The sequence below is a fragment of the Myotis davidii genome, unplaced genomic scaffold (assembly GCF_000327345.1).
Source record: "Myotis davidii unplaced genomic scaffold, ASM32734v1 scaffold209, whole genome shotgun sequence".
NCBI lineage: Eukaryota > Metazoa > Chordata > Mammalia > Chiroptera > Vespertilionidae > Myotis > Myotis davidii.
The window spans coordinates 372,419-391,978 of NW_006300047.1; the positions used below are offsets into that span (position 1 = coordinate 372,419).

The 19,560-nt window shown below is 45.3% G+C and overlaps 1 protein-coding gene across 1 annotated transcript in view; it reads right to left on the bottom strand.

Moving 5' to 3' along the window:
- Positions 1–6,265: 6,265 nt before the first annotated feature.
- SHISA9 (shisa family member 9) overlaps positions 6,266–19,560 on the bottom strand; it is a 281,059-nt gene continuing 267,764 nt past the window's right edge. Inside the window, exon 5 of the mRNA XM_006776273.1 lies at positions 6,266–8,588. Within this exon, the coding sequence (XP_006776336.1) occupies positions 8,209–8,588 (380 nt within the window). The 3' untranslated portion in view covers positions 6,266–8,208. The remainder of the gene's footprint in view (positions 8,589–19,560) is intronic.

Sequence of the window (19,560 nt, forward strand, 5' to 3'; positions counted from 1 at the left end):
TACAGCATCAAAAGCAGCTTCCAATTACCAAAAATAAGGCACCTGTGCATTAGAAATTGCCTTTTTAGAATCTTCTCATTTTGTATCTTTAATATGAAGACAATGAAGTGTTCTATTTGGTGCTGAGATTTTTTTTTTTTAAAAAAAATGAGGTGTCCTTTTCTCTGACTGGTAAGGCTCAGTTGGTTGAATATCATTCCTTAAGGTCAAGGGTTCAATTCCAAGTCAGGGCACATGCCTGGGTTTCAGGCTCCATCCCCAACAGGGGGCCTGGAGGAGGCAGCCGAACTGCATTTCCCTCTCTCCCTCTCCCCCACCTCTCCCTCCCCCCCCCTCTCTCTCATCAATAAAAACATCATTTTAAAAAAATGAAGTGCCCTTTTATAATGTTTTAAAATGAGGCATTATAAGATTTGAAACTAACTGAAACAAACCTCTGAACTTGCAAAGAGGAAAAATTTAAGATGTGACAAAATTATTTCTAGCAACCATGACATTTCTCGATGTGAAGTGCTTTCTTTGAACTGTACAACACAACACGAGTTGGGATTTGGGATCTGACAAGAAAATAAGTGAGATGCCAGGCTGACAGTGTAGCCATTCTTCTCCTGCAGAGGTTTTTCCTCCATAGCTGGATCCAGATTGTACCAGCTACTTGGAGAGAGCTAAGTGGGATGCGGGCAACGGAGGAACCAGAGAGCCAAAGCCAGGTTTACCTTCCCACTGCAGCACTTGTTCTGTGACCTCAAGTAAGTCACTTGGTTCTTAGTTTTCTAATCGAGTAAATGGGGTTTCTAACCCTTTCAGAGTTGTTGGGAGGAGTAAAGACCAGGTATGAAATTTTTTTACACAAAGGAGAAGTTTAAAGATTAGTTAATGATGATGATGATGGCAACAGAAGACCTGACATTTATTGTTTTTTATGTGCCAGACACTGTTCAATATGTGTCATCTGTTGTATTTGTTAAGGACATTTTAACTGCTCTAACAGATAAACCCTAAAAATCTCAGGGATTAATACAACATGACATCATTTCTCAGGCACAATAAGTCCAGTTAGAGTTGGAGTGGTAGCGAGGAAAGTCATTGTTCCACAAAATCACTCAAAGGCTGAGCGGACCAAGGCTCTGCCGGCTTCAATGTGTGGTTTCCAAGGTTGCCCTGGGCATTGGCATCTCTCCAGCAGGTGGGGGAGAGGCTTGGGAGGGTTATGCTGGAGGTTTTCATGAACAAGGTCTGAAAGTGGCCTACATAAGTTTCCTCTCATATTATCCAAAACCCAGCACATGCCTCCTGTCCAGATACAAGAGAAAGGGGCTGGCAAGCAAGGCAGAGCTCACATTTCGTCTTTGTTGGGCAATCGCTTGTGCTGCTCATCCATTCCATAGTACATGCCTCGCACAATAAAACGGAGGGGTGGGTGCTATTATTATCTCTGCTGTTGAAGATGGAGAAACCGAGGCACGGACATGGTGGGGCTAAGATTTGATCCCAGGTAAGTTAGCTATCTGTCTGAAAGTGATAGCCATGTCAGAGTTGTGCTTAGACTCACCATCCACAAAACACATAACAGCTCCTATGTCTGTACTGCAAGGGCCTGAGCTACCATCTGTGGCAGCAGCCTCTAACGTGACCCCACATGACCCCCATCTTCTGGTCTTCACAGCCATAAGTAATCCTTTCCCCTTGAGCATCTTCTAACCAATAGAATATGGCCACGTTGAGAGACTGTCACTGCTGTCATTAGATGAGAAGAGACTGTGACTCCCTTCTTGCCAGCAGACACTCTCTTGCTGTCTTAAATGAAGCAAGCTGCCATGTTGCAGAAACAGGATGGCCTCTGGCCAACAGTCCCTGAGGAAGGGAATCCTGCCAACAGCTACACGGGTGAGCTTGCAAGCAGATCTCTTGTGGCTTGAGGCTTTAGGGGAGACTCCAACCCTGCCTGACACCTTGATTGCAGGTTCCTGAGAGACCCCGGGAGCATAGGACCTAGCTAAGCCATGCTCAGATTCCTGACCCCCCACAATAAATGTGTGTTGTCAGCTGCAAGGATTTGGAGTGCCCACATGGCTAAGCAGCAATAGGTAACTGATAAACCATCTGAAGCCAGGAATTCACAACTTACAGGTATTTTATTACCATGGATCTTATTCATTATGATTTTATGCCCCATAGGCCTCTAGATCTGAAAAATTCCCTTCCTCGAGCAAAACACACTGAGCAAGAATTTATTTTCTTTCCCATTTTTAACATTCACTGAAGCTATATCCAAAGGGATCTGCAGTAAAATCAGAGCTCTAACATGCTTGTAACATCACCAACAGCCAAAGCATTGGAAGAAATGGCATCACACCAAGTTCAGATACGTCTTACCCAAAGCAATGAAACTTGGTGCTGCTTCTAATCCCTTGTGCAGAGCCTGGGGTAGATGATGATTTCCAAATGAGGTTCGTAAATCTTGAAAATAATATTGTCTGGGAGCTATTTGGGGAACTTCATGTAGATTGCTTTATATCATTCTCATAACAACCCTTTGATAGGTGCTACTATGGTGCCCACTTAAATTCAGACATGGATCCCCTGACTGCAAAGTTCTTGCTCTTACCCAAAAGATCACACCGCCTCCTCTGGGGCGGAAGTGACTTTCCCAAGGTCATACAAAATTAAGGCACACTGTCTGCTTGCCCCAGAGGTCACTTCTGGTCATTGTTTCCCGTCTACATCAGAAATACTCAAGCATTCTGAAATAAAGTCTGTTTTGTTGGAGAACAGACTTGAAAGACAGAAACATTAAGTGAGGCAGCATCCAGCCTGTTCAATGCCTCCAAGTCAGTGACAGCCAGTAGATGTTGGATCAGGGAACGTGGCTTCATGCAACGTTCAGGTGTGGCCCAGGAGCCACTGCTTTGTGTTGATAAGGTGTCTGTTACAAACACTGAATTCTGGGCCCCCATTCAGAACTACCTCACCTGAATCTCTGTGGGGGAAGCTTGAAAATCAGCATTTTTATCAAGTTTCCCCACTAACTCACATGCTCATCCAAGTGAGAACTACGGTATAGTAGTTAATATGAGCTTGACAGTTCAAATCCCAGTTCCACCACTTCCTCGTTAAATCACAATTGCTCAAGTTGTAGATAGGTTTCCCAGCTCCAAAGCTAATAGTGCTACTTTATACATGGGTGAGGGTCAAATGTGACAATGCATGTAAAATCTTCAACAGTGTTTGGCACATAGTGGGAGCTCTACAAATAGACCTGATGTGATTGTTGTGTATGAGTTGTCGCCATGCAGTGGTTGAACTATTGGATTTTTAGTGTTTAAACCCAAACCCAACCCCAAGGCAAGATTCTACTGCATCCTGAGGGCTGTGATGTGTGCTGATCAGTGAATGACTCCACCCCTGGACAGTTTCCAAGTCCCGGAGGAGCATCCCCTGTCATCTGTGCTTCTCCGATAACTAGAATTATGCCCCAGAGAGAGAGGCAGCCCATGGGATCTCCTCTGGGAGACACCAAGTGACCCTCTGGCCAATGAAGGGTCTCCAAATCCCAGTGAAACAATACTCCCTCTGACTACAGACCGTGGTCCACTATCCCCTTTGCTTGACATTGATAACTTCCCTAAGTATCTGGTGAGTGGAAGCTCCATTCCCAGAGACCTCAGAACCCTGGCTTTAAGCAGCCCCTGTGAGCTCCTGACTCCATCCGTTGGGTCTTTAGGACTTCAGTACACAATGTCTGATTTCCAATTACTAGTGGATGCATGTCTGTGCCTAGGGCTTTCTCCAAAGGAAATGCCTCTGACTTGGAAATGTCTGAATATCAACACTCCCTGAAAGCAATGCGCAAGTGATGTCCGATGGGAGTCAGTGTGTTGACACCCATAAGGGTGCAATGACTTTGAGTGTGTGCTAATTCTATACTTTTTCCCAAAGTTCCCCTATTGCCTTAAACTCCAGTCAGTCACTGTGGTAGCTGGCACGATAAAGTAACCATTTTTGACTGCTTTCCTTTCTTTGTCTCACTTCCCCACCCCCTACCAGCATCCCCTTCTGCTTCTCAAATAAACTAATTGCCCTCAAATCTGTGTCTCAGAATTCCTTTCCAGGGAACCATACCAAGGCAGATTTCGGAAAATTTCAAACTTAGTGCTAACAGAAGCCAGGCAAGAAATCAAATTTAATAAAAAAACCCTTTAAAATTTGTGTGTTTCACAACCCCGGTCGCTGGTACAAACAGAAGTGCAAATCTTAGCAAGATTCTTGACCATTAAGGATACATTTAGTTATAAACAGGAGACGTAGCAATGGGACATTTTTCAAGGCAGGAAGTGAACTAAGAGACACGACACAGGCTCATTAGAAAGGTTTCAGACAAAATAGCCTGCTGGAAAATGTGTCTGAATTGCTCTTAACTAAAATGTTGCCTTCCCTGTAAAGGTTTCCCATACACTCCAAATATTCAAAATTTAGCTCTCTATGCTAATAGTGGTGCCCCCTGATGAAAATTCAGGTAAGGATATTGGACCCTAGAAAGATACATGGCAAGCCCAACAGCATCACATATAATCAGTTTTATTGCCAGGTAAGAAATTCATATTAATATAGTGAATACATATGTTTACAAATAAACATTCTTAGAAAACAAACAAATGTGTTTTTTTTTCTTCATTGTAGGAAGTGTTATTGGTATCATAAACTCTGCAGTTGTTGACGAGTATTAACACAGGTTTACTTGCAGAACATACGGTTACTAAAATATTCGCACATAAAATATGCTCCATTTGCACAAAAACCTGGGGGGTTAGATGGGGAGGCCAGGTGGAGCCCAAGGCGGATGGAGGCTGAGGTGCTCTGGGAAGGCCAAGGGACGTAAGACTCTGCTCCCATGGGGTTGGAAGTCGGAATGGCTAAAGGCAAGGAGAGGCTAGTGCCGGGGCATGGGATGGGGAAGGAATAGTCTCTCTGCTTTCTTCTGGGTTCTCTTCTGTGCCTCCCTCCTCTAGCTACTGGGTCCTTATTGATCCAGGGCAGTCACAATTCCCTAGGTCATCCCTCGGGACACTCTCAGCATTGTGAGGTCTGTCCACCCTCCCCAGAGGAGACCAAAGAATACGCTTCCCTAGCCACACTCCCCACCCTCGGTTTGGTTCCGGAAACCAATTGGAAGGTGACGAGACTGTGAAGCATGGTTCTTCTTGGGTCGCCATCACAGCTACATCCTTTTGAGCATGTCACAACCCTGCCACCCAAATTGTAGCTGCAAACCCCCAACTTACAGAAGTCACTGGATGATGTTGACTCAGAAGAGAAGGAATATGGACAATAAATAAAATCCTGTAGATTCAGAGACCAAAAAAAGTCCTTAACCAGGGTTGGGGTAAAGGGGAGATGAAGTGAGTTGAGGGCAGAGAGCCAAGTTGAGCTAAGAGGGAGACTAGAATTGCAGAACTTTTGAGCTGGAGGGAACCTCCCAGATAAGCCGGCCCAGTGCTTCCTGAAGCATGGGCTGTGTACCACTAGCATACACAAAATGATTTTAAGTAGTACATGGGCATGGCACTAATAAGCATTGAGTCACATAGGAAATGATTCCGTTTGCATTTTTCTCAGTCCTAGTTACTTCAAGGAGAAAGTCTTCATTAGAGGCTGGTATATCTTTGACAACTCTTTAACATGTGCTAATCTTGTTTTAATTTAAAAAAAAAAGGAGAGGGGGGAGAGAGGAGAAAGAGAGAGAGAGAGAGAGAGAGAGAGAGAGAGAGAGAGAGAGAGAGAGAGAAACGCAAAGAGAGAGAGAGAGAGAGAGAGAGAGAGAGAGAGAAACGCAAGTGCCAGTCTATAGGTCCAGACACTTCCACAGCAATAGTATCTAGCTAGAACTTGACAATTGCTGTTTTGTTGCCTTTGTACTGATTTTTATACTTACTTTCTATTTAGGATGACTGATTCTGGTTTTCTATTTGTGATGATGGCAGGAAGTTTTTCTTTTAAAAGTTAACTATATTAAAAGTGAATCAATTTAGATACAAATACTGTGAAGGTGAGACAGATCCCAAAAGTGTGTTGCAGGTCTACAGGTAACTAAGTCAAGGAAACCGAGCCCAATGGTGTTTCCTCCACTCTGGGGAGCACTGGGGTCCCAGAAAAGAGGCTGAGAAAGTGGGCACTGAATCTCTCATGCCCGCTTCGTCCAGCACAGAGTCTCGCTATGAGAGGGGAATCTTATACGGTGGCTTCTGTGCACAGTTCCCTTTTTTAAAAAAAAATGGCAGAGGTTTTGCTATTTCAAAAAGCTTGGTCAGGCCTCAGTTCCTCATGTTTCAGGCCAGAGACTAAAACCCAGATAGATAAAATGCATGGTCAATGTCCGCAGGTCAGCTGGGAGTGAACAGGAGGACTACCTGGTCTGCCTGATCCCACGACATCAGAGGGAGATGGGTGAGGCAGAGCGCCAGAGTTCAGCATCCCAGGAAGTGCTCTGAGACCTGTTGGGACCATGTACAGCTTCTGACACAGGAACAGCTGGGGGCTCTCAAAGATCCCTGTCAATTAGCTAAGACCTAGACCTTTAGGGACTGGTTGAGAACGTCTCACCTTAAATACTTATCTCTTCTCTCTCAACAGTCCTCTTTGGGCTTCCATAAAACAAATAGAACTCGCACGAAAACTGCCTCTGTTGGGACATTGGCTGTGAGAACCAACCTGAAAACCACCTCAGGGAATTCTGGTTGGGAGATGAATGCACTTAAGTGTCTAGAGAGGCGGTATGGGGGTCCCTGGGAATTATGGGACTGGAAATGCTTGCTAGGTTTGGGGAGCTAGAAAGTGGTAGGGCATTGATTTTGGACAGTGTGGGAGATAGGGAGGTGTTGGTCTGTAGGTCCCCCTGACACTGCTCAGCGTCCCCAGAGGGGGTGATGGGGTGGGCTCGCCAACAAAGGGAGGATGGAAACATCTTCTATCACTGCAGAAACACAGGAGGGAGGGAGGAGGCTAAAAGAACACAGGTTGCACTTGGGAGATGAGACGGTCACTAAACAGTAACACACTGAAGGCACCACCCACACGTATGACATTTTCAGTCCAAAGCAGTTGGAATTTGGTGGTGGCGGCGGCAGCAATGGGCTGAAGGGAAGGGAGCCGCGGACTGGCGGTGAGTGGAGGACTGGTTAGTGTGTCTGTCTGGTCTCAGAGGCCAGGGGGACATGCCAGAAACCGGACCCCTGGGTCCCCTTCTCGCCTCTCGTTGACCTTTCAGCTGTGATTTTTCTTTTAATTGTTCTTGATGTCGCCGTTGATTTCCTAAGTCTTGAAGAGTTGGGATGAAAATGAGTTTGCTGTTCTTGTCTGTTTTGTAGTGGACTCATATTTCATTTTTCTTTTTATAAAGAAAAGTTATTTAATATCCTCTGGACCATCTCCCTGCCAGCAAAGCCCATCCCTCCCATGTCTATAGTCATGGTCTTAATGGGAGTCCTAAAATGCTCTCTCTTCCCCATCACTGTTGGTGGGTTCAGGATCGTTTACGTTTTGTGAGTTTGAAGGTTGTTTGTTTTTTTGCTTCGGACGTGGATGATATGAAAAGGACTAGAAATAGAATGGTTCGGGTCCAGCTACTGTCTCACGTTCATCAAAATTGTGTGTCCACACCACCACGTCTTAGGATTAGAAAACACTTCAAATGTGCAGATTCCTCCTAAACGACTCCTCTTTTCAAGTACACTCACCTCTGGTGTCCCCACATTTTCTACCCGCCCTCCGCCCTGGCTCGTTCACCCAGTAATGGACAGCTCGTGGCAAATAGTGTATGTGCTCAAATGGACAATTTCTCTATATTGTGCTACTGTTATTTCTCATCATGGATTTTAGTTTCAAGTTAGGAGGAAAAGAACAATTAGCCCCACGGATTGGGCATGTGAGTCGGCAACCTTGGGCCCGAGGCCGAAAGAGTATGCCTCAATTTCCCCATCTGTGATACTGCTGGGCCTCCATGCTTCATTTCTGCTCAGCTGCCCGCCAACACGTGTTAGGCATGACCCAGGACAAGCGTCATTCCATGTCACCAGTGGGTTTCTGGTCGGTGGGTGTGGAGAGTGCGTGGTGGGTGGTTGTGTGGGGCGAGGCCAGGGAGAGTGTGGGCCGGAAGATTTTTTTTGCCTCTCAGTTGAGTGTGGTCTCCAGAACGCTCCGTGTGGCGCCAGCTCAGACAGTCACTTCTGTTTTGCTGTTGGTGATGAAGTAGGGCTGTGGGGGTGGGTAGTGCTGGGGGCGAGTTCCCAGGGGGTCGCTGGAGCCCGACTCGGCAGTGCCCAGCTTGCCCTTGCTGCCGTAAGCCTGCCGCCGGAGGGAATGCTCGCTGGGGTCCCAGCCCTTGAAGTTGGTGTTGGAGTTGTAGGCCAGGGGGTGTGAGGATGTCTTGTTGGTGCGAGACTTTTGTCCGTTCTGCTTGGCGGGGCCGTGCTCGGGACTGAAGGGCCGCGGCTCGTCCTCCACTCTCACGGGGTGCAGAGGGAGGTTCCCCTTGGCCGCCAGCTCGGCCAGGTGCCGGCGCTTGGAGTAGAAGTCGTCATTGGCCTTTTCGGCTGGAGCGTGGGGCAGGTGGACGGAGAAGGGCAGGAGAGAGTAGAGAGAGGGAGAGAGGAGAGAGAGAGACAGTTAGGGACAGGCAAGTCAATCCGAGAAACGGCATCAAAGTAGGCTACAGTCCAAACGACACACACACTAGAAACTCCACCTGGAACAGACAGAAGGAAGGACAGGACCGTGTCCTCACAGACAAGAGCAGGACCAAGGGGGCAGGGGACCCTGACAGCACCCCTCAAATAAGCAATTCCCACCACACTTAACCCTAACACTCTGTTATCCTTGGTTTTCTTATAAAATGCAAGAGTTGTTGCATTAAAATCATGCCTTCTCCATAGGGAAAATATTGAACATGTCGAGTAATATTCGTGTTTATCCCCACACTCACGAGAGCCCATATCAACACCTGAGTGTATTTTTTCCTGGTCTTCTCAATAAACAGAATTAATTGGGGATTTTTATTGGTGTGTTTGCTTGTGGCAGTCAAGCAGACCTGTGTTCAAATCCCAACTCTGCCTGCTACTAGCAGCGTAACTATGGTTAAATGACTTAACTTTTATTATCATCGGTTTCTGCATAAGGCACGTATCCACAATAAAAAGTATATTCAATAGGATTGTTTGGAGGGTTAAATGATATGATGTGTGTAAAATGCTTAGATATTAGCCACCACCATTATCATCATTATCATTATAAATAGCTGATTTCTCATGCAATATTCTATCAAACCTCCCCCCCCCCGGAGTTATAAACTAGTAATAAACAGATTTTAATGCCCAAAGAATATTTTATTGAATGGAACTATTAAAAATTAATCAATGCCCCTGTTGATGAACATTCAATTGTGCCAATATTTTCCTAATAAAGATAAAGCTGAGATGAGAATCTTCTGGATTAAAGCTCCCTTTGCACTTAGAATTTTGAATTTAGCATGATGTTAAAAATATTTTCTTAATCTACATCAGAAGATGGCAAACTGCAGCCTGTGGACCAAATCCAGCCGCCGCCTATATTTGAAAATAAAGTTTTCCTGGAACACAGCCACACCTCTTCATTTTCCCGTGCCTGTGGCGGTGTTTGCTCTGCAGTGGTAGATTCGAGTCCATGTGACCCAGACTGCCTGGCACACAGCCTGGAATATTTACTATCCAGCCTTGAAATGAATTACCTCAAGTGAAATTACTTTTAAAGGGTGTGAACATTATTAAGGCCCTTGATATATATTGCCCACTGTGCTACAAAAGGGTTATATCAATTTCCACTCCATTTCACCACAATCTCCAGCATTGGTTTCTTTCCCTTTTCTCTCTTTTATTTTTTTTACTGTTTCTTCCTTCTTTGTTTCTTTCTCTTTCTTTCTTCCTTCTCTTCCTTCCTTTCTCCTTTTTTCTTCCTTTCTCTTACTTTCTTTATTCCTTCCTTTCTTCTCTCATTCCTCCTTTCCTCTTTCTCTCTCTCGCTCTTTCTTTCTCTCTCTGTCTTCCTTTCCTTATTTATGTATTTGATAACTTTGCAATACCTTTTTTTATTTTCTCTTACAATTATTTCCTTACTAGAGGCCCAATACACAAAATTCGTGCAAGGGGTTTGGCCCTGGCAGCTGAGGCTTCATCCGGAAGGTTGTCCGGCTGTGTGGTCTAATTAGCATATTATGCTTTTATTATTATAGATAAGATCCTCTACACGTCTTCAATTAATGTCTATCAATACACCTTTAAATGTACATCTCTTGAGAGACTAGAAATATTTGCTGTTCTTTCTTCCACACTCACAACATCCCATTCTATTACACACGTGAATTTATTTAAATTCATGGGGCCCACCCCAGTTCCATGTTTCTTATCTCCTTTGATCCTTTCAACAACCCCGATTTTAATCCCTGCTTGATGGATTATGAAACTGTCGATTTCAGGCATGTGAAATGATTTAATGAAGGTTACCCATAGCTAGTGGCTGAGCCAGGGTAGAACCTAAGTCCAGTAGACATCATTTGATGCTTCTGCAAGGAAAAGCTTTGGTTTCAGAGCTGAGTGGGCAAAAATGCATTCCACTTGCCCCTCTGCTCTTTCCTGGCAAGTGTGGCCTCCACTCAGACTCCTTCCCAACACGACGCCCCAGGAAGGCACGTGTTGACTTTCCAGGCTCACTACAGTTTTTGGGTTTCTGTTCCTGTCAATGTAAACAACCCTGACAGACACAATCTTTCAAGAGAAAGTCCTCCTTGCCATAAATCCTAGAGCCGTCAGAAGATACAGCATGTCAGAGCCAAAAGGAACCTGGGAGTCTGCTACTGAAGATGCTACAAGCACACACACATTCATGAAATGCCACGCATTGCTCAGAGCGGCATGAGTAAGATCAGATCTTAATCTTTCTGCCTTCCAGAGGAAAGTTCTAGGTTTCCAAGGCCATGAATTTCCCATAGAAGGATGCTCTGATTTCCACCCTGAACTTCAAAGTTCACGTATCCAGTGACATCAGGACAGATTCACTGGCATCTCCCAGTCCAGGTGGCCCAGCCTGAACCCATCAGCATTACCTGGATCTGTTCTTCAGGCTCGTCCTTCTCTCTGGCATAGAAACACCAACTCAAGCCACAAACACGGCGCTGTTGCCGACTCAACCCTCCTCTTCTCCCCCAGCACAAGTGCTGAACCACCAAGTCCTTCTACGCTTGCCTAACAAATACTTCTCTAACCGATCCCATTCCCCTCACTTTGAATATTGCTCCACTCCCTGCCTCGAGTTTCACCTCCCCGGGTGCCTTCTCCACACTGCAGTCAAAGGCGTATTTCTAAAATGCAAAACCAACCGTGTCACTCATTACCGAAACCTCTTCGAGCAATTTGCTCAGTCATTTAGTCATGCATCAAGTAGGCATGGGGCATGCCCTGGATACGGGAAATATAAGGCAGACTCAGAAACAGACGTGATCCCTGCCCTCCTAGGGAAGGACAGACAATGACCAAATAGTCTCACAAATTGCATAAAAGTTAAATATGGTTTTATGATAAGTGCTATGAAGAATATCTGGTCTTAGGAGTACGATGAAGTCTTTGAGTTGATCTGAGAACCAGATGTTGGAGCTTAGCTGTCCCACCCCTTCATTTATGTAAGACTCTGCTATTTGTATTCAAGACATAGCCAAGGTGTTGCCTCCTGATTCCCTGAGGCTCCCTAAGCCATCCCAGCTCTATCATAGCACTGTCCATGCTGCTTTATAGGTTTCCATTTTCACATCAGTGTCCTCCCATTAGACCATGAGTGCTTCAATAGCAGGGACCCTATCTTTCCAGCTGTACAAGTCAGTGGCTCTCACCCTTGGCAGTCCATGGGAATCCCATAAGGGAGCTTTTAAAGATTTCAGATTCCTGGGCCCATCCCCCAAACAATTTAATCAGAATCTCTGAAGATCTGGCTCAGACATAGATTTATTTTAAGTCCCACCCCCAGGTGATTCTAATGTGCAGGCAGAGTTGAGAATCTCAGGCTGAGCCCCGCATCTAGCATAGTGCCGGCGCATAGATTTTTATAAAAAATTAAAAGGCAGTGACCTCCCATGTCCCTCCTGTTATCCCCAACTGCCTCCCATGTCAGGTACCCCTCCCTTCTAGGAAGTCTGACCAGGTCAGATCCCACCTTTGGAGGCTCTGGTCCATGGCACCGATCATGCCAGCCACTTCACACTTCATTATGCAGTTCATTTTATAGGGCTGTCAATTTTCAATGCAAACACTTTCTAAATGAACAAAAATGGGGCTGTATTTTCCAGACCCCTTCAACTTGCTTTTCCCTTTAACGATATACCACAGGCATTTCCCACTAGAGTTCCCAGAAGGTAAAGAAGGCCAGGTCTGACTTCTGCTTTATCATTGCAGAGGCCATGTCCAGCCTCGTTCCCAGCATATGTTAGCTACTCCATAAATAAATATCCAGTGAATGACTGTATGAGCAAAATAACATAACTGAAGAGAGAATACCAGGGCAGTTGTTGGAGTGGATACTCCTTTCCTCTCTCCTTCTAGTAGGCAGTCTCTTAATGAAAGTCTCACTCGTGGTCATTATGCCCCAAGGCATGGTCCACAATCATTCATTCCCACGTTTCCCTTTCCAGACAACCGATTAGTCGGTCTGCTCAGAGCAAGGGATGCCTCCAAGGGTTCTTGTTTCTGACAAGCTGAGAAAATTGATTATGAAGTAGATGTCCCAACAGCTGAGATAGGTAATGTCTTCTCCGAAGGTTCAAAAGAAAAATAGTCAGAAAGGCCTTCCACTCTTGCCACATCAGTACAGGTATGGGGAGAATCTCCCCGCTTTAAGAGGAATCCTGGAGCTCCACAGGGAAAATCTACACCCTACTCCACTCCCAACCCCGAATTGGTGTCCTGGTGACCTGGGCATTGGGTACTCCCTGAGCATAGGAAGTGTTTAGTACGTGGGATAAGAGTGGAGTGGCCAGGAAAGTCTGTAGGTCTGAAATAAGACACACCTGAGTTTCTGAGACCTCGGGAATGTCACATAACCTCTTAAAACTGTTTCCTTAGTTGTGAAGTGAGGTTAATACAAATGACTCTCCAGTTTATCATGAGGAATGAATTATATGAGCTCTATAAGCTACATGGCACAATTCTGAAATATTATAACTTATATTGCTTCCTGGCCTATGAAAGAACTGGGCTAGATCCAGCAGACATTTATTGGGCACTCTGTGCCAGGCCACCTGCTAAGCACAAAGGAGGCATGCATCCAAACCAACATCCCTCTTTCATTTATTCCTTCCCTCTTTCCTTCCCTCTACACCCATGTGTATTGAGAACCTAGTTTGCCCTATGAAATGGCATGAAGAGGGGCACTGGTCTGTTGGGAATGGAGAGCTGATTAGGAAAGCATCTCGAAGATGTGCTCTGTAGCTGTGATCTGGAGCTGAACAGTCACAGAAGCAGCATTCCAGGAGAGGGAACATGTGGTTTATAGCAAAACTAGAGGCCCAGTGCACAAAATTCATGCATGGGGGGTAGGGCGAGGGTCCCTCAGCCCTGCCTGCACTCTCTCACAATCCGGGACCACTTCGGGGATGTCCAACTACTTGTTTAGGCCCAATCGGCAGTTGGACATCCCTCTCGCAATCCAGGACCACTGGTTCCTAACTGCTCGCCTGCCTGTCTGTCTAATCACCCCTAACCACTCTGCCTGCCTGCTTGATCAGCCCTAACCACTCTGCCTGCCTGCCTGATGCCCCTAAATTCTCTCCTGCCTGCCTGATTGCCGCTAACCACCCTACTTGCCTGCCTGATCACCCCTAACTGCTCACCTGCCTGCATGATCACCCCTAACCACTCTGCCTGCCTGCTTGATCAGCCCTAACCACTCTGCCTGCCTGCCTGATGCCCCTAAATGCTTTCCTGCCTGCCTGATCACCCCTAACCACCCTGCCTGCCTGCATGATTACCCCAACTGCTCAACTGCCTGCCTGATTGCCCCTAACCACCTCTGCCTTGGCCCTGGCCCTGGCAGCTTCATCCAGGAGGACATCCGGAATGACATCCAGAGGGTCGTTCAGCTGTCCAGTCTAATTAGCATATTATGCTTTTATTATTATAGATGGCTATACTACTTTGCAGTTCCTTCCATCAAGAGGTGGAATCTATTTCTCCACTTTTTGCACCTGGCCTTTGCAGTTCCTTCCATCAAGAGGTGGAATCTATTTCTCCACTTTTTGTAACTGGCTTTGATGTCACACATGTCCTGAATCTGGCATTTTATAAGTTCTACAGCTTCTGCTCCTAGGTTCTTGGAATCCTGCCTCCATCTAAAGAAGGAATCCCAGGTTGGCCTCCTGCAGGATGAGACACCTGCAGGTCAGTTGCCCATGATCACCATAGCCAAAAGCCTACTCATAAGATACTGAGCAAGGCCATCCTAGACCACCAGCCATCAGCTGACCTGCCAGCTGACTCCAGATACTGAGTAAGCCTGGCTGAGACCAGTCAATACAGCTCAAACCAGAAGAACTTTCCAGCTGACACAGAATCAGAAACTCGATAACTGCTTGCTATGTTCAGCCATTAAGCTTTGGGTAGTTTGTTACACGGAACTAGATAACTGCTATAGAACAGCATTTGCAAAAGCCTTGAGGTGGGAAGGAACATGGTGCTGTCAAAAAACTGAAGGGGTATCTGCGCGATAGAGTGAAGAAAGCAAGGGCCACTAGATCATCTAATACAGTGGTTCTCAACCTTAGCTACACATTAGAATCACCTGGGGATCTTTTTAAAATCCTGATTTCTGGGCCTCATCCTCTGGAAATTCTGTTTCTTTGTTACTAATGTTGTGGCCCCACCCCATAACAAAGAAACAGAATTTCCGGAGGATGAGGCCCAGAAATCAGGATTTCAAAAAGATTCCCAGGTGATTCTAATGTGCAGCCAAGGTTGAGAACCACTGGCCTAGATCATTTACCTGCTTATCTTACCATCCTCCCTCCACTAGTCTCTGAGATGTTTTAGAGAAGGGAAGAGTAGGCACAGATTTGTTGCCTGGGGCACAAAACTGTCCTTCAAAGTTATTTTCACGAGCATTTCACCAAGGCTGTGGTTGGTGGTGGGTGAACTGTTTCCATAACCAGGAAATGCAATTTTCCTGAAACCCTCTCTCCAGTGTTCTGGTCGCCTCTGCTCGGGCTCTGGAGGAGGGGAAAGAAATGCTGATGTGGCCACTCTCAGCTTTGTGCAGGGGGCCCCTGTCTTAGTATATTAAAAAAGCTCCTTTTGGAAGAAATAACAGATTCATTGAACAGCTCTGTAAGCCCTATTAATAAATGCATTAACCTAATCAGCCCTGCTACCTCGTGGGCAGATGGCTGACAAGCCGACCAGGAAACAGATGTGTGAGCCTTTCAACAACACTGGTCCTCTCTGATTTGATTTTTCTTCATTTAAAAAGAGGAAGAAAGAATGAAAAAGGTGCTTTCCTTCCAATGAGCCTAATTGCCTTGAAGGAACAGAGGCTGTAAAATTAAACTGTACCTTCCTCCATCTGTCTCTCTCTTAATTAGCAGCAGACACTTACTTGTACAGGTGTGGGGTGGGAGGGGGCATTGCTTCCGTAGGAATGGAGAGAGTCAAGGTAATAACCAGTTTTCAAAACAAGTTGCACATCTGAGGGTCTCAGCAGGTGGCCTCCCGCCTACCTTCTTTCCTTGGGCCAAAGATATCTTAGGGAGGGGCTCTACAGCTCATCCTCACAGGGTGATATTCTTGGGTCTCCGGTGATGGATTTCACCTGGTAAGCAAACCGAAGCTGTCACCACTCGTGTTTTTGGGTCCAAGAATGTGTGGGAATGAAGTGATTAATCTTTCCATCACCCCCAAGAATAAAACCCAAGTTATTTGCAGTGGTCCCCGAGGTCTGCATGATCCGGCCTCTGGCTATGTGTCCACTTTCATCTCTTCCACACTTATTATGAACCCATCACAGAGTGGATTCGTTTCCTGGGGTTGCCATAACCAATTATCAGGAACTGAGCAGCTTAAAATAATAGAAATGTATTCTTTCATAGTTCTGGAGGCCAGAAGTCTGAAATCAAGGTGGCAGCAAGGTCATGCGCCTCCTGCAGGCTCTAGGGGAGGCTCTCTCCTTGCTTCTTCTGCCTGCTGGTGGCTGCAGTGATCCTTGGCATTCTGTGCCTTGGAGCTGCATCACGCCGGTCTCTCATGGCCCATGCCCATGTATATGTGTCCATGTGTCCAAATGTCCCTCTTCTTGTATGGACACCAGTCATTGGATTAGAACCCACACGAACACAGTATGACCTCATTTTAACTTGATCACATTTACAAAGACCTTATTGCCAAGTGTGGTCACATTCTGACGTTTTGAGTAGAGACAGATGGGAGGGGACACTATTCAACACAGTTCGCACAAGATCCCTGTCTGCTCCTGAGCCCACCAAGCTTTTCATCTCATAGCCATTGGACCTTGTCCCTGCTGTTCTCTCTGCTGAATGCTCTTCTTTCTGTTTGTGTATCTGTATCCTTTTTGTCATTTGGTTCTCTGATCAAAGGTCACTTCCTCAGAAAATTCCTCCTGCTGACCCAATCAAAACAGAACCCCACCCCCAGTTGCTCTTATCACCTCTCTCTATTTTAATATATTCTTAACCTATATCATTATATGAAATTATCTTTCTTAGTTACTTGTGTATTGTCTATCTCCCTTGACTAGAATATGAGCTCCAATCAGGATAGAGATCATATCTGCTCTGCTCACTACTGTATCCTCAACACCTAACCCAGTGCCTGGCACAGAGTAGGGGTACAATAATCTGCATCTGATGAAGGAAGGAAAGCACCAGATGTATTTCAGTTGCAATGCCATTCTTTAAAACATTAGAAATGTGCAGGATGCTTCATCTTCTGATCACGTGTGTCAGAGGTGACACACGAACTCATTTTTTTTGGTTGATTTTTCTTTGTTAAATGGCATTTAAATATATAAAATAAATATCAAAAATATAAATCTTTGTTTTACTATGGTTGCAAATGTCAAAAAATTTCTATATGTGACACAGCACCAGAGTTAAGTTAGGGTTTTTCAAAATGCTGACACGCCGAGCTCAAAAGGTTTGCCATCGCTGATCTAGCCTGTGACATCTAATTTTATGTGACCACTTGACTGGTCCATGTATTGTCCAGATTACACATTATTTCTCAGTGTGTCTGCGAAGATATTTCTGGGTGAGATTAGCATTTGAATTGGTAGCCTCAGTAGAGCACTCTCCCCAATGTAGGTGGGCACCATCTAATCCTTTGACAGTCTGAGTGGGATAAAAAGCAGAGGAAAGAGGAAGCATGCCCCTCCCGCCTGCCTGTTTGAGCTGGGATGTTGGTCTTCTCCTGCCTGTTGGATTGGGATTTATACCAGCAGCTCCCTTGGTTCTCAGGTCTTCACGCTCAGACTAGAATTGCACCACCAGTTTTCCTGGGTTTCTAACTAGCAGACAATAGATGACTTTCTCAGCTTCCATAATTGCATAAACCAATTCCTTATAATGAACCTCCTTTTATGCATATATGTAAAATATAGATATATCCTACATGAATATTCATATAGATGAGTAATAAGATATATATACATGCATAAAAGGTATTTATTTTGAAATATTGGTTCAACCAAACCAATAGCACATATCTCCTATATTTATGACATATATGAATAATAATACATGTATACAGTTGACCCTGAACAACATGGATTTGAACTGCACGGGATTTATATATGATTTTTTTTTCAATTTACTCATATAGATCAAAACCATGTTGTTTTTGGAAGCTAAATTTGGCCAGGTGGCTAACCTCTCACCAATGGAATGTTAGCAAAACTGATCCATCCAATTTTCACCTCACCTTACTTGTTTAAAAGAAAACTGGCTGCCTTAGATGGTCTCTTCCCCCTTTCCACAGGCTATAGCAACAACCAACTATAACAATGCAGAAGAGGATAATATGGTAGAGGGAGGTAGAGTCACAATGTTGAAGGAACTTGGTTCCCTGAGTGATGACATGGAGCAGAACTGCCCCACCAACATGGACCTTGGAGGCTACTACACGAGAGAGAAATAGACTCCTTTCGTTTAAGACACTGTATCTGTGGGGCCTTTTGGGACAGTTGGACAGTATTTACTTTTTACTTATATGGGAATATTTTCTGGGTCTCAATGTTGTTGTTTTTTCTCCTTCACAAGCTAAATTAAAAAGTAAAAGGGAGGACAGTTCATGTTGTTAAAAGAAACGCCCAGGTATTTCTCATTTCTTTTGAAATACATTCTATAAAGCCATGCGGTTCCTAAGGCTGTCTCAGCAGGCAGAAACAAGAAAGGCAGAAACGAAGCCTAGCTTCCCAGGCAAGAGAGGGCTGGGGAGGAGACACAAAGATTCATCTTTATGGTGAATTAGCCCCATTTCACCTGGTCCTGGGCCTTGCTGCAGAGACACACATAGGGAAAATGACATTTGAACCAGGTCCTAATGGAACTCAGGGCTTTGAGTTCTTTCCACTGGGCCCCATAACTTCCCTGCAGCCATGTCTAAGAGAGAAAAATGATGAGGGGAATCCAGGAGCCTCACCCATTGTTGGTCATAACCCTGAGGGCTCCCAACAGGAGGTGTTGCTGCCTTTGCTGGAGAGGATTCTGAAACAGTGCCTGCTGGAGCCTTGTACCGAAGCTGTCCAGGCTGTCCTGTGAGCCCTTCTGTTGTGGCTGCAGGGAGCCCTCTGCCAATGTCTTGCTGCTGACAGGCATCTGAAACTTCAAGCCCTGTGTCTCTTCTCTTAGGCAGTCTGCTATGCCGTCACTTTCTAAAAGGCTGTTGAACAAGATGGGTGATCTCATGCTTCTGCCACAACTGACCACAGAGCCCTCCATACAGAAGGCTCCAGATGGACACTATGTGCTCATTCACTGCCTTTGCATGCATCCTGCATTGCTGTTCCATAGATTCACTGTGTGGTTTGCCTTCTGATCATTTTCCCAGCTGGTAAAATTTTATCCAATTGGTGGGTTTGCAAATGAAGCAAATAAAGGTTAACTATGCTAAATCCTATGTACCTCCTTCCAATTTGCTGTAGCAAAAGACTGGCTCTAAGTAGATGATTTTAAGATTTAGAACCCTATGTTAGGTTAATGCATGGATAACCTCAAGTCTTCACCCTTCCCTGTATCCACACTCTTTTTATGTGACTTTGAAACTCACCCCCAAAAAGGAGGATCTTGTTTCCCCACCACTGGATTCTGAATTCATCCATGTGACTAATGAATGTAAGCGGACATGACATAAACAGATGTTTGAAAAGGTGCTTCCTGGTTTTGGGTTGCTCTATTGCACCTCTGCCAACATCATTAAATATGTCTAGGCTACATTCTCTGAGGATAAAAGCCTCCTGGACCATAGTTAAGCCATCCCAGTCATTCCT